The sequence below is a fragment of the Camelus dromedarius genome, chromosome 29, assembly GCF_036321535.1.
Source record: "Camelus dromedarius isolate mCamDro1 chromosome 29, mCamDro1.pat, whole genome shotgun sequence".
Lineage (NCBI taxonomy): Eukaryota > Metazoa > Chordata > Mammalia > Artiodactyla > Camelidae > Camelus > Camelus dromedarius.
The window spans coordinates 7,078,899-7,095,516 of NC_087464.1; the positions used below are offsets into that span (position 1 = coordinate 7,078,899).

Consider the following 16,618-nt stretch of genomic DNA (forward strand, 5'->3'; position numbering starts at 1 on the left):
TCTCTCCTCTAATATACACAGAAGAGCTTGTGCAAAGTCAATGAGGCTACGTGCAAAGATCATAATACAAAGTTAAAGTTGGTTTAGTTTCCTTTCCTATCCGAGTTTTATAGGGAAGAAAATAAAGAGTTGATGATTTTAAAATGCTATTTGTTTTAGATCTCATCTCTGGTTTTCAATATTCCAGGGATTTCTGACTGTACCTCCTGATTACTTTGTATGGGGAATGTAATTTTCTAAAAATTTATTTATTATTTTTTGTGGGGGGAGGGAGAGAATTAGGTTTGTTTCTTTATTTTTAGAGGAGGTATGGGGACTGAACCCAGGACCTTGTGCATGCTGAGCATGCACTCTACCACTTGAGCTATACTCTCCCCTGGGGAATGTAACTTTTTATATATGCCCATGATGGAATCGACTATTTCCTACGGACGCTGAAAAAAAACATGAATCGGCTATGCTCAAATCTATTATACATTAGCTAGTAAAATACCACACAGACATGAGTATTTAATACAGACCTTTAAACTTTGCAAATAACACAATTTCACATACAGAGTAAAAGCAGTACTGAAATTACATGATGTAGTGGGCTTTGGAGTCAGAAGTGAGTCTGAATCCTGGCTCTCTGAACTAAATGCTCCAAGCCTGTTAACTGCGTCTGTGAAATGAAGGTAACAATGCCAATGTCATAGGCTTGTTATGAAGATTTAACAATGTATATAATGCCAAGCTTGATCTGTTGTATAGTAATTGGTACTCAATACATCTTAGTCTTTTACTTCTCTCTTCTGAATATAAAGAGAAGATCACAAAAGAGAGTGTAGGATTCTAAAGAGCACCAGGAAACTCTTGCTTTAGCTGACACAGCACAACCTGCTGGCCAGGCTGACACACCTAAACACCCACAAGGTCACACACTGTACAGGCAGTGCTGTGACAGCCTCCTGAAGTGTGCTCGTGGCCAAAAAGCCATTGGCTGGGAAACCCCCAGGCACGATGGAATGGCATTTTTAATCACAATGAGGCTGAAATACAAGTACTTTCTGCATGAGAAAAGCTTTGAGATATTTCTTTTACTCTTAAAACAGAAAATCTTCACTCAATAACTAACTTTGGAAGAGACAATTCATCTACTAGCTAATGAGCTGGTTTCTTTTCTTCCTTCTATTAATTTTAACATACTGATACTTTTCAATAAATATATCATGTAGTAATATTTTTTAAAGTTCCTGTGAAAAAAATTGCTCAGTATGTGAACTTTATAAAGTAAGGAAGTTGTCCATCTGCATAGATGCTAAAGCAACAAAAAACTTTTTCATGTGGCTTTTTAAAGTGCTGTACTGTGCCTAAAATGCTTCCCTTTTTTTTTCCTTCCAGACTCCAGATCAAAGTATTGTTACTTAAAAATTAGTGAAAGCTAGCAGCCCTGCACAAACTCCAATTCTTCTTCTTTTTTTTTTTTTTTTAACTTCAAGGCCCTGGCATATGCAGTGCACACAGTAAGGATGGAACAAAAAGCTCCTGTGTGTCTAGGCTGTTGCTCTTTTACCATACTGTAGAAGCAAGCATAGAATGATAGCATGGGCCGGACCAGATAGGATCTGTTTACTGCACAATGACCAGCATGAAACTCATTTATTTTACCAAAAGGTGAATGATGTATATTCTCTTTAACAAAATGATAGGGCAATGGAACCCACAACATGAAAGCAGCAGACCAAAGTAGGCTGTTTGGAATGCTCTATCAATGTTATACCAATATCATAGTTCAATAAATCTGATATATTATTAATCATAATTATATTTTTAATTACTATAAAGTCTGGGTTTCTTCACACTGAAGTCAGAATAATTTACAATGTATTCCAAAATAATGTTTAAAACTAATTAAATTACTTACATGATGCACTTTATAAAGAAAACTTTTATTTTATTTACATATTTATTTTATTGAAGTATAGTCAGTTTACAATGTTGTATTAATTTCTGGTGTTCAGCATAGTGATTCAATTATGCATACACACACACACACACACACACACACACACACATACATCCCTTTCCATATTCTTTTTCATTAGAGGCTATTACAAGGTATTAAATATAGTTTCCTGTGCTATATAGAAGAATCTTATTGTTTATCTATTTTATATATAGTAGTTAATATCTGCAAATCCCAAACTTCCAATTTATCCTTCTACCCCTCCCCTCCCCCGCCCCGGTAACCACAATTTTGTTTTCTATGTCTGTGAGTGTTTCTGTTTTGTAAATAAGTTCACTTGTCTCATTTTTTTTTTTTTAAGATTTCACATATAAATGGTACCATATGGTATTTTTCTTTTTCTTTCTGGTTTATTTCACTTAGTATGACAATCTCCAGGTCCATCCATGTTGCTGCAAATGGCATTATTTCATTCTTTTTTATTGCTGAGTAACATTGCACGGTATATATAACCACATCTTTATCCACTCATCTGTTGATGGACATTTTGGTTGCTTCTATGTTTTGGCTATTGTAAACAGTGCTGCTATGAATATTGGGGTGCACATATCTTTTCAAATTAGAGTTTCCTCTGGATATATGCCCAGAAGTGGGATTGCTGGATCATATGGTTAAGTCTATTTTTAGTTTTTTAAGCAAACAAAACTTTTAGACTATTTTTTCAGAAAAATAAAATTTTTGAAGTGCTAGCTTCTCTAAATACACACATATACACATTCACACTCCATTAAATATTTTACAGCATATTCTTTCTGATCTATTCAACTTTTACCAAATAAAATTTCACAGTGAACTATAATTTATTAAGATACTTTACACAAAGGAGATCATCAGCAACTATTAAATTAAAATAAATTGATTTTAATGAATTTGAATGGCTGAAGGCTTCCTCCACAGCTGGTTTAAATATTCAAACATCAGCATCTCTATTTGTGTTGCACAATTCAGGTAACAAAGAAATTATTACAAGCAATGGGCTAGACACTGTGCCAGGTGCTTAAGGTACAAAAGTGAAGACAAACTCTGTCCCAACCCTCTTTCACAGTCCAGTGAAACAATAAAAGTAGTTTGTATTGACTGCATACTTATGTAGTATTTATGAGTGATATAAGTATTTTAAACAGCTCTTATTTAATTCTTACAATAGTGCTATGAAGTAGGTATTAATTAGTATTACCCCACTGCTGAGACTTAGGTGAATGTAACAGCCTTTCCAAGCCCAAGATCACCAGCTATTAAATGGCTGAGCTGGAATTAAAAAGCATGCCTGCCTGCTTCACCACCATCTTAGTTAGACAACCTCCCTTAACAGATCACTTCCATATAAGCAGGGCACTCCCACATAATGTAGGAAGTGATCCTACCTAGCAGGTTGCATGGGTGCAGTGGGTACCTGAGGACTGATAATGTGCCCAAACATCCAGGTGTGATGTCAGGAGATGCTGCCAAGGAGACAAAAGATGAACAAAATATCCTTTTGCTTCTTTTAAAAGATCAGATAACTGGTGAGGTAGTTCTGACTTACAGATTTAGGGCAGCAATTTCAAAAAATACCAAGAAATCCTTCAGGGAAGATCCTAGAGGAGGAGGCTTCATGCTGACTGTCTGGCACAGACTTGGGGATTACGGCAGCAACCCTTCCAGCACCACAGCAGCCAGCACAATGTCTTCACTCTGCATCTTACCTTCAGCTCTTGCTCAGCTGGACTTGGACCTGTTCTCCCTTCCCCTAAATTTAAGGGCTTTTTAAAAAACTATGACTGACAGAAATTCCAGATTCTTGCTTTAAAGTCAACTGACAACATCTTCCAGACTTCCCTTGCACTGCACATTGTTGTCACATAAATAAATTAAGAAACGAAATTAACAAAAACTTTGCTGGCAAAGATTCTGCTCATGAATCTAGCCCTCACACTACTTATTTTTTTTAGGTTTCACATCTGTACCTTTTTAAGAATGAGCAGCAGTTCTTTTCTAAAATAACTGATATTTGAGGAAAACAGGGTTCACTTTCTCCTATTAATCACTCCCTACCCCTAAATCATACTCCAAAACTTAGAGAAAAATGTATTTCTCCCTTTAAAGCTCACTTTAGGTGAGCTTTTCTCTTCACACATTAGCACGGTACGGTTAATGTTTGCCCACACTGCACAGGCCATATTAAGTAACCCAGTTAACTCAGTCATAATAAATAATCCTGTTAATGCCCTAAGAAAACCTTAAGGCCTGATATGATGAAAAGATTAAAATTCAAGCAGAGGTAGTCATTAAGACAGCGGAAAAAAGTTAGATGGGTAAGCAGCACCAAGTTACAAATACTTGCAAAAAGACAGAGCTCAGAAAGCAGCTCTATTTTTCTTGAAGAAATATGCATTCCGGAGTTATAACTTTGCTCCTGAAACAGGGTCTATATGAACTTTAATAACAGAGTAATTCTCTCCCATTTCTTCCCACTACTAGCTTTTGAACCTTGTTTTCAAGCCTTTCTTTTCTCCTTTTTCATTATGTCTTTGATTAGAGATCTGCCCGACCATCCCTACAGAACACGATTTTAGTGGCACATTTGGGTCCCTCCTTGAAAAGCAGTCGAGATACCTTCTGCGGAAACACAGGACTAATTCCAGCCTCTGGGACTTCTGGTCTGTACTAGAACAAACTTTTTAGCACTGAGATGTATTTAAAGCTGTAAACTTTGCAAATTATTCCCATCAAACAATGACCTCAAGGCAGTACTCCTTCCAACTGCAGATCAAACACATTCCATGGTTCAGTAAAATACAGTTTACATTCATCTCTAAGTCAGAGATTAAGGAATTATTAACTGGTTTCCATCTGGTTTTCTTACTGGAGTTGAAGTTCGAATAGTTTCACTGTGTGCACACAAATATTTTCTTAAAAAATAGTAAACAGCAATCCTTCTCCTGACTTTCTAAGCAGATACAGAGAAAGCAGGAAGAAGAAGCAATAGAAAAAAAAAATGCAGTTAAAGATTTGTGTCTTTTATATGCCATTTGCATCAAGAGAGGGGATTTCAGCATGGGTTTTGAAAATGCCTACTAACTAGTTTCTAAAACTGCACCAATACTTGGCATAAACTTTATTTTTCCTACACAAGGTATCAAATTCCTACTCTAAAAAACTGGAGTGATCTCCTGTTAAGTGACAAAAGGGAAAGTTTTAAATCCTTATCAAAGTTACAGCATATAACCCACAGCAATAAAGGAGCTCTCATTTCACTCACAGTACAAGTCCCTGGCACACAGAATAACTCCTCCTGAGAAAATAAATACTTCACTACTAGAATGTCCAAGGAACAACAACTCTGGGACTGATTTAGAAACAAAATAATTTCCCATTAGTAGGAAGCTATTTTCTCACTAACCCCTGGATTTACTACGTGGTAGTTTAAGCACCAGGAGATTCTGTAAATCTCAAAGTCATATGCCAAGAATTCATTCACTGTTTTCTGAATGAACACTCAAAAAATCCCCCTGTTAACGTGGGGACAACTTTTGTTTTCTCATTCTCTTAAACTACAGAAGTTACTGACACTGAGTTTAGCTGACACAGCACTTCCTGGGGGCTAAAGAATGCTTTCATAGTCAACTTGTAGATGGGCAGCCTCATAGGACTTACATCTATTATTTAACATTAAATAAGTTGCAAACAGTAGTGAATAATGGCTTATTAACTAACTATGCAAGGGAAACCAGGAATACCTAGTTAAAAAAGCCTTAAAGAAAAACCTTTTCTTTGTATTTTCCAAATTTTCAGAAGCCCAGAGGTGAGTCACAGCTCTATGAGCTATTCAGTCCACAGAGCTATACTGAATCGACAACAAATATTCACATTTTAAGGCCTCTATTAAATCTCACAGCACGAGGCTCAAGCGATTAATTTCCCCTCCTCCTCACTGATAGTCACTGGTGGGAACAAATTTCTGTGTGTAGACTAATCTGTCACTCAGCTGTCATGGTACAGTTGTAAAAGGAGCATCCTCCTTTCTTGATACATCTTTTCATCTTAAAAAGAACCCACTTCAAGACTGTTGATGATTTAGATAGCATTACAGGTGATTTAAGTCATCCTTACTATAGCTTCTGCAGTTGATTTCTGAAGAGGCTGTAATCTGACATTCCTTTAAGGAGCCCCATTAAAAGCTGCTTCTCTCCTAAGTCAAACTTCCCTAGCAAGAAACTGAATTCAGTAAGTAGCTCCCTAAAATAAGATTCCTACCTCCCAATCACAGGCAGAGATATTAAAGCATCCATTTCATAAACTTTCAAGTTCCTACATCGTGCGGTAGAATCATGGTTAAACACAGGAACCTTCTATTTGAAAACTTCAGCTGTGTGTATGTGTATATACATCGCATCTCCTAACTGCTGTCAAGAGACATCCCTACTTGCTAAGTTTCCAAGAACAGTTCACTTCTCTGAGGAAAGGCTGTGCCAGCAGCTGCAGGCCTCACTTGACTCTGTCCGGCACAGTTCTTAGCATTAGATGGCTGTGGTGTATCAGAAAGGAGTTCAAGGAAAGGTTTCAAGTACACAAACTCCACGGAAGGAGAGCTATGGATTTAATTATTTTCTTCCTAAAGACTTAACTGAATTCCCTTTCCAAATCCACCTTCGGTGGCATCAAAATCCAAAAATCATAAACCAAAATGAGACTGGGAAGATTGTTGATATTTCTGTCAGCTTCAATTTCTTTGTCTCCACAGAAAATGCTGTCTCTGATCTCCTGAAGCCCTCTTTGGGCAACCTCACACTGCAGCCCTCTGCTTGTCTTATCCATTTCTTTACAAAGCTCAGCTAAGCCACCAGCGCTTGTCTTTGCTCCTGCTCTTCTCAAGGAATCTAGTCCGAGACCAGAGCCAAGCACTGCTTCAGGCAGCCTGTCTCCTTCTCACTGCATGATCGGCCTCGGCATCCTCTTGTTCGTGTGTCTTTCTGTAGTGAAGTAAAACCTGCCCACAGGCCTGCGTCCTGCCAGGGTTGTGAACCTTGTGAGCTGAGGTGGCACCAAGGGGTGTGTGGGAGCTGTTTCCATATCCTGGGCGGCCCATGGCCTCAGGCTTGAGAGCTGTGGTCACCTTGAATGGTGGGAGGGACCCTCCTCAGAGCCCAGCACAGGCCCTCTTGCCTCTCACACCCTTTGATAATATATTAACCAGTTCACAAAGGAAAGCCTCTCCTAACACAGAGGCAAGACTTTGTGGCTGACAAGAGACCTGGAGACAGAAACTAATCTCTAAGGCTCTCCTCACCATTGAACACTGAGTGCTTTAGAAGAGAAGCCCACCTCCCAGGCACACCAGCACTTAGCACAGTGCGCAGAGAAGACTCTCCACTGCGTAAGTGAGGGCCCAAAGAAGAGGGGCAGCCAGGCGAGGTGTGGTGGATCCACCCTCTACCCAACAGCCACTGCTACCACCAGGACCACCACTGCCACTCAGGCCATCTGCTGCTGTAATCATCAGGCGTGACACATGATGTCACTCCTGGACACCCCAAATGTGAACAGTGGTCAGGCTCCTACTGGAACGGCTACCCCTCTTCCCCCAACACTACTGCCACAACAGCACGAGCTTGGCTATGTCACTGGCGAAACAACAGGTAGGGATGAGCGGCAAATGACCAGGGGAGTGAGACGGCCCAAGACTGAAAAAAAAAAAAAGCTATCTTATTCAACTTCAAAATGACTCTAAAGTAAGCAGGATAAATGTTCTTATTTCCTGTTTACAGATAAGGAAAATGAAGCTCAGAGACGTTTTGGTGATTTACTCCAGGTAATGCTCTATAAAGTGGTGGAATCAGTCTAGAACCTGTATCTTCAGACCTGTAACCTGACGCTTGTCCACGCTGATTGTTCTACAACCTGTGGTTAATGCAGCAGGTATATTTATTTTCTAAAATCTATTTTTATTTGATCATTTCCTCACTTGAAAGAAAGCTCTGATTTCTTAGAAATGTAGCTTGCTTCTGAAATGGTTTTACTTTATTTTCTTGATTTTTTAAGTATAGAATTTAATTATATTTACAGAAAAGTAATCTTCTTAAACTGGATAATTATTTATTATTGATCAAATTGATTTTAATGCCTCCCAGGATTTTCAAGTTTTCTTGAAGAGATTTTTAACTGCAAATAATATGTGAACTGTATTATGTTGGAAAATGTTTCCTTTCAGGGACTAGTAAATTATTCACTTCATTGCCCTCAGAGATAAATTATTCATTATAAAAATGCTTTTATGAATAAAAGCATATATGCTTTTTCGGACAGTTTAGAGTTCTGTGGGGCTTCAATTTTATTTTTTTTTAATGGCAGTTTTGTTTCTTATAAGTTAACAAAATAATTCAATCTCAGTGCAAATAAATGCATTGTTTTATCACAGGCCTATGTTCTTTAACATCTTATATTAAAATGGGCCAGCTACAGAAATCTATAGTGCATAGTATGTTATTTATTGTCCAGAGTGACGTTTCTAGCTCAGGAGGCAGTTCAGCCAATTTTAAAGTCTTCAAATTTTCTACTCTGGTTATCTGGCAATACTAATCATTAGGATACCGAATAAAATTGTTTCTACACGGAAGTCAACATCTAAGCAGATATGTTTGTACAGTAGCTATTCTTTCATATTGCTCAATACCCACTGTCAATTTTACAGTTATATATATGTTAATATATGCTTATATATTATATATACATATATTTTAATTCCTTTCTCTGAGTAAATCACCTCATATCGCTTATGTATCTCATGTCTCTAAACAAACTTTTAGCACAGATTTCTTTTTTAAAATATGAAATCCCTAACTGAAACAAACTTTGTTAACTGGGAATGATGCTTTGTTGACTGCAAAAATGGATTTAGAGAAGCATCAAGATAAAGAGAATGAAGGAAACTAATCCTTCCTAGTCAAGGAAAGAAAGGCTTCCCATCTTGTTCTCTAGCTGTTTTGCTTTACCATTTACACATGATTACTTACCAAGTGGCAAAAATGCAAGACGGTTTCCAGCCATGGAGAGCTCATTGAGGCTGGGCAGCTGGCAAAGATGGCGGGGCACACACCATAGACGATTTCGGTCCACGGTGAGGTACTGCAGAGAAAGGCACAGGTGAAGCCTCTCGGGTAAAGTTAGCAAACGATTGGTAGAAATGTCTAGTGTCTGCAGCTCCTTCAAATCGCCAACCTCTACAACCAAAATCAAAATTAAGATAAATTGCATCCTGATTAAATGAATTAATTAAATAAATTAAATAAAATTAATCAATACTGTAACAGTTCAACCAAATAAAAATAGTAGCTGCAGCTCTTTCCATAGACATGAATGCTGAAGTGCAAAATTCAAGTCTAATATGCAAATAATGCAATCTAGGTAGGTATCTTTAAATTAGCCTGCCTGAATTTTTTTAAAAGAAGAAAAGTGCTGGCCTGGAAAAAGGAGAAACATCAAGCAGTGACTCTGAGCTAGAGGTCTGTTATTATGGCTTCTGCTGTCTGATGAACTGAAAGTTGTTGCAAAGGTGACAGAAGAACAATTACAGTCACTTCATGGCACCTGGTTCTTGCTACTTTGGTGGTTTTACTTTCTAAGTAGATGGTAGGAGACTTGAAAATATAAATTATAGTATCAAGGTAAGCATACTTTATTCATGTGAACTAAATAGGAAATCTCTGGATGAAGAATTAGGATGTCTTTTGGAATTCTCACCATGGTAAAGATCATAATAATAAAATAAAATTATGGTAAGGTAGTATTTTTAGATGTTGTCCAGCCATGTGGTTCCTTCTTTAAAAACCCACTCAAACTGTACATATCCTGTGAAGATTTACTTTAATTCCACCCAAATGAAATCCTTCCATTTACTCCAATATTCCCCCATTGTTGATGTCCATAGTTGTAAACTGTTCCACGGTGAGTACAATTATGTCCCTGTCTCATACACCAAATCACCAAGTCTGAAGGTGGGGAAGTTCTTTATAAGGTACTCTATTCTTCTAAAGGAAAATCACCATGAAGCCTCTCAGAGCAGAGGAAGTCCTGCTAACCAGTCTCTAGAGGAGGCCATTACTCTGTCCCAGGACAGCACACTGCACTCAAGGCTCTACAGGGAGCACTCTGTAGGACAAGTCGACTTCTCTCATATCACAGACCTTCCGTGTTGAAGCCCACTGTAATGTCATCTCTCAGCCTTCTCTAACCTGACCCTACTCCACAAGCCACTCCTCTTAGATTAGGGTTTTTCATACTCCTGCCACATGAACGCACCCTGCTGGGCACATTCCAGTTTGTTCAGGCTTTGAATTAGAATGAGCATGAGCAATGTCTTCCCTACTGGAGAGAAAATCTGCCCTCTTGGATATCCAATTACACAGATTAGCTTTTCTTAAGAGCAAACGGCTTGGCAAACTATGGCTTACAGGCAAAATCTGGCTGATGGCCCACTTTTGTACTAACCACAAGCTAAGACTAGTTTTTTATTTTGAAAGGGTGGTAAAACCCAACAACAACAATTAGAGCAAAAAGATATATATGTGACAGAGACCATATGTGGCCTGCAAAGCCTAAAAATATTTAGTATCTCACAATTTACAGAAAAAGTTTGCCAGTCTTTGTTATAGACTTACTCTTAACAGAAGCATTTTTAATAACAATTTTCAATAAAAGTAATATAAGTGCAAAAATATATTAATTTTTAGTTATTTGTCTAATATTTAGAAGGGATTTGTGGTAGGAAGCTCACACTGTATTTTCTAATTTCCCCAATACTGAGCAAATATATATTTGAAGACAGTAGGCAGGATTCAGTGAACAGTATGTGACTCTGCAAAGAAGTTTTGTTCTGTGCGCGCCTAGTGATGTACATGGGAGTCGGTCTCTCTCTTGGCTCTATTAGCACAGTATTTCCTCTAGCTAAGACTGCCTGCCTATCTATTTTAGATAAAAAATTGCTTCTGATTTGGAGTGTGTCAGGGTAAGGGAGCTGAGAGAAAAACCATGTTTTAGAATTGAATAAAAAGAAACAAGAAATCTTTCTGATCTCACTCTGTAAAGTTATTATGGGAGTAAAATGGGACAGAAATGCAGCCAATCAGCTTACACACCATGGGGTCAGGTGTTGAGAGAAGAATGTGGCAAGGTCTCTGTCGTTGAGAATTACATATAAGAGACATTGAGTGATAGGAGCTTAGAAAAAGAAGAGTAAGATGAAGAGCTGGAGAAGCTTTCGCAAAATTTATTGAAGGAGATGAGAACTCAAATAGGTCAAAAGGAAAATGGATATAGCATTTCAAGCCAGGCCTGGGGATGCAGTTGAAAGCATGAGGAAAGGTATGTAAGTGAAAAAATAAATACAGCATGCACAATGGACTATTTGAGACCCAACAAGTACCAAAGATACTGATGGGAAAGAGCAGAAAATAAGTTCAATACAGAGGGTCTGGTGGAGACATGGATGTCTGGGTATGAGAACACTGGGTAGAGAAGTCTGGGATCACTACAGTGAGAGTGTAACACTTCCTGAAGATTCTCAAAGGATGAAAGGACTCTTTTTGGAAATATCAGAATGGTAAATGTGCAGAAAGCAATGAAATGGAAAGAGACTGTAGGCTGGAAAAACAAGTAGACATTTGATGAAAACAGAGCCAATGTGAGGTGTGACAGTTTGACGGTAAATTCCAGAGATATTTTAAGAAAAAAAGAGGGTATGTTTGATTGAAAATGGAAAATGGTGAAAGAGGAAAACAATCAAAGATAACTTAAAAGTTTCTACACCCTTATACTCTAAGTATGGTGACGTCAGTGCTAAGCACGTATCTATTTGTAGAAAAAAATTTAAATTACATCAATACTTCTGAATTATAGTATCTATAAGCCACTTACTTAAAGGAATTTGAAAAATCCATCAAAATCTCATGGGAGTAAGCAAAATAAATTATTTTCATCTTTATTTCAAAAATAATTAAATGTGTAAAGAAGTGTTTTGACTTGGCTGCAAAAATTACTAATGCATTGACCACCATTTTAATTCCGTATTGCATCATTGTATTATGAAATGGGGAAATAACATGTTATGAATTTGAACTTTCTATAACTTGATGATTTACTTTTTAACAGATCGATATTCACACTGTGCTTTGACAGATACATACACATTTTCAGATATTAAAATTAATAACACTTTTGACAAAGAAAAGGAGAACACATATTGTCAGTACCAAAGGCCAAAGTACTAAGGAATGGGAAGAGGAAAGAACAGCTGACATTTCTTATTTCTTATATGTGATGAATAAAAAACCATTTTATTAAATCTGAAACATGTAGGACTGCATATATTAAATGAACAAAAGTAACAAAAGGACATTTTGCCTAAGTAGCTTAATATATAGGCCTTTTCATTTGTTAGAAAAAAATCTGAGCTAATTATTATTCTAGTTACAATACTGAATGGAATACTATATATAATATGGTTGGAAAATTAATGATTTTGTCATCCTATGAAAGTATTTGGGAAAGAGAAATAAAATTAAATAGCTTCTCAGGTGTAGTGAATTAAACATAATTTTCATGACCATTTTATAACAGGCCACAAATATAAGACTATATATGGTATCTTTATTCCAACAAAATTTAAAAATATACTTGTTAAGTTCAGCTGATGGAAAGTACATTTTTAGAAAACAATAGAGTCAAAGATTTATATAAGATCAAATGAAAACAATTGTACAATATATCAAAATTTATTTATGAGAAATAGGTAAGAAAGTATGTAATGCAAAATTTAAAGCTTTAAATATCTATATAAGAAAAGAAAGTTCTCCAATTCCTTACCTAAGCTTCCACCTTAAGAAATGAGAAAAAGTAGCAAAAATTAAATCCAAAGTAAGCACAAGAAAAGAAATAATAAAAAGTATAGTGGAGATCAATGAAACAGAAACCAGAAAAAGAACAGAAAAAAAGGAAAAACAAAACTTGGTTCTTTAAAGAGATCAAGAAAATTTATAAGACTTTGGCTAGACTGACCTAAATATGTACATATATACATACATATACACATTCATTCTTTCATTTACACACAATCAGAGAATGAAGACATAAATTACCAAAATTGGGAATAAAAAGGTGGGACATCACCATCAACTATACAGAAATTTAGAAGACTATAAGGGTGTACTATGAACAAATTTATTCCAACAAATTAGCAACTTAGATGAAATGAACATATTCTTAGAAAGACACAAAATTACCAAAACTAATTCACAGTCATTAAAAATCTGAATAAATGTATTAGAAGTAGAAAAATTTAATTAGAAATTTAAAAGCTTCCCACAAAGAAAAGCCCAGGCCCAAATGGCTTTACTGGTGAATTCCATTATATATTTAAAGAAACAATAATATACCAGTTCTTCATAAGCTCTTTTAGAAAACAGGAGGGGAAACATCCCAACTTATTCTCTGAGGCAATACTACCCTGATACTAAAGTCACACAAAAAAACATCACAATATAAAGAATTCTATAAACCAGTATTCATCATGAACATAAATGTAAAAATTCTTAAAATATTAGCAAACAAAAGGTAGTAACATATAAAAGTAATTATACAACATGAACAAGTGGGATGCATGCTTGTTATTAAGGCTTGTTTAAAATCTGAAAAATCAATGCAGTATACATGGTTGCAGAAGAAGGACGAAAACTACACGATCATCTCAACAGATCAGAAAAACCATTTCACAAAAATCCAAAAACCCACTAATGATAAAAAATTTCAATAAACTAGGAACAAAAGGTAGCTTCCTCAATCCAATAATGAGCATCTACAAAATACCTAGAGCTGAGATCATATTTAATGGTGACTGACTGACTGCTTTCCCTGTTAGATCAGGAACATGACAGGAAGGTCCACTCTCTCTACTCGAGGTTCTAGCAAATGCAGTAAGGCAAAACAAACTAACAAAAAGCATCAAGATTGGAAAAGAAGTAAAGCTTTCTTTATTCACGGATGACATATTCCTTAGTAGAAAATCCTAAGGAATTCACAACAACTGTGACTGAGTAATAAAAAGGAATAAACTATATACGCACATAACAACACAGTTTAATCTCAAATGCATTATGCTAAGTGGAAGAAGCCAGACTCAAATGTATGGTTCCATTTATATGCTATTCTGGAAAAGGCAAAACTATAGAAAGAAAATAGAATAATAGTTTCAGGGCCTGGCAGGGTGTGTACGAAGGCTGGCGTAAGGGCATAAAGGAATTGTGGGGGGTGCTGGAACTCTTCTATATTTGATTGTGATGGAGGTTACGTAACTTGAAAGGATGAACTGTCCTGTATGTTAAAAAATAAAAGCAGTAGCACAAAAATTATTTCCAAAAAAATTCTTTCTAAAAGCTAAAAATAACATTTCTATTAAATATAACATATAAATTAAACATGTATATTTAAAACTTCCATATACTGATTATCTGAACATTGTAAATCTGAATAATTATTCTTGGTATAAATTCATATAATTTAATCAGTTCTTAATTGTTTTTAATTCTAATAATGTGTTACTTGCATTTTTGAAGTCTTTTTCAAGATGGTATTATGTTTCTTTTTAATAAAATTATTTATAATTAATTTTATTAATTAGCTTACTGACACCTTCAAAAAATATTTATTGTTATGCCATCTTAAAATTAATGTAACTGATGTAAAGTTACAATGCATTCTTTTTGGAATACTAGTAGAATCCTACTCTTTTCAGCTGGTCTCTGGGTCACCACACTACTTCCCAGGGAGTAAACATCAGCTGGGATACTTTATTTCCTTACTGTGCCTAGAATAATCCTAACTTCCAGCTGTTTGCATCGTTTACTTTTATGCTAAATATACAATACCTTAACTTTTCAGCTACTTATAGAATATCCTGAAAATGATTTCATTACTGCCACATAGCAAGTACTTAGACTAAGCATAAAAATAACAGTAGAGTGCCAATTTCAAATGAAAAAACAGTAAGTCCCCTTTAAATCATCATTCTCTGCTGATGCACACTGACCTAACCTAGAATTTAAATGGGAATGGGAAGGAAGCCACCCACTCCATGCCAAGCCAGTGACCACAGAGAGTCAATAACAAGGCTTGATATTTTCAAGTACTGGCTTTTTCCGGTACCGCTAAAAACAGCTCTAATTTGAGCTCCAAAGCACACTGGGTTAGGGAGAGCATATAGAGAAATAAAAGACACTGTTTCAATGCCAGACAAGTCCCATTCTATATACAGTAAGTGTCTCTATATTCATTCTCTTTCTCTTGATTGGGCTGTGGAAGGTACATATTCTGGTATATGTAGAAATAGGTTCAAACCATCAGCTGTGCAACTCTGGGTTATTTACTCAAATATTAAGATCGTTGGTTTGATGTTAATTAAAAAATCATCTGTAAAAAAAACAGAATAACACGTCTCAAGTGATTAAATGAAATATCTCATATCATTCAACAGTACATGGCAGAAAATCAGTAAGTATTTATTTCTAATTTTTCAGCTCATCATACTATATAATATTCTAAACATAAATTCTAAATATAAGTATCTTTTTACTTGATGTAGTTTTTATCACAAACAATTAAGAACACATTACATATATGTCTAACATAGAAAAAGGTGTTCTTACGAGACAGGTATCTTTCAGAAAATAAGGACTACCTTTCTTGGTCAAATAAAAAATTAAAACCAACTCAGATTCAACTGAATCAGTCCATTTTGAAGACAAGACCACAGCAGCACACAGATGTCTCGTACCCTTGAGTTAACTGCAATTATCAAACAATGCAACCTCTAAGGTACTACTTGTGACAACCGGGCTCAAATCCTAGCTAAACTAATAAAAAAACAGCTAAATTAATATCTCCTTAAGAAGCAGTTTATCCTGTTTATCTGATGTGAGAATTAAAATCCTGTAACACTGAATTATTTACTTGTCTTTTTCAATCCAAACTACACTCTGCAAATAAACAGCCTGCCAAGAAATGGTATGGTTTCCACATGTGGGTTGAAACACGCTCACAGAGCAGGTGAGGAAAGTTCACCCCTCAAAACCTTTAAAATAATTTTCTATTAAATTAAAAAAAGTATGTAATAAACCCTCTTATTTTATGAATGATATTTTTTGGACTGGGTAATGATCAAAGCTGACAACACCACTGTAACTTGTCATTTCCTCTACAGGTAGAGACAAACAGAGAACAAAGGCTGTTGAGTGCCCCATGACAGGCCACACTGCAAAATACGTACCAAATCTGTCTTCTCTCTCCTCCACTGTTACCACACTGAGCTAAGCACCACTATCCTCTCCTGCCTGAACTCACTCAATAGCCTCTCTAACAGGTCTTCTTACTTCCATTCTGGCCCCCTCCAGTCCATTTCCTACACACAGGCCAAAGTGATACTAAAACACAGATCGTATTCCTTTCCTGTACCAAACTCTGCACATGAATAAAATCTTAAACATCATCTTACTAGCAGACAAGGTCCCCTGATCAGCCCTGGCCTGCTGATCCACTCACTGCAATCCAGTTACTCCGTCCTCTTTTCTGGCCCAAGAAAGTGTCAAG

The 16,618-nt window shown here is 36.2% G+C and overlaps 1 protein-coding gene across 1 annotated transcript in view; it reads right to left on the reverse strand.

The window, feature by feature from the left end:
• Positions 1–16,618, reverse strand: part of LRRC28 (leucine rich repeat containing 28) — a 103,078-nt gene that overhangs the window by 37,579 nt on the left and 48,881 nt on the right. Inside the window, exon 6 of the mRNA XM_031440488.2 lies at positions 8,998–9,204. Within this exon, the coding sequence (XP_031296348.1) occupies positions 8,998–9,204 (207 nt within the window). The remainder of the gene's footprint in view (positions 1–8,997; positions 9,205–16,618) is intronic.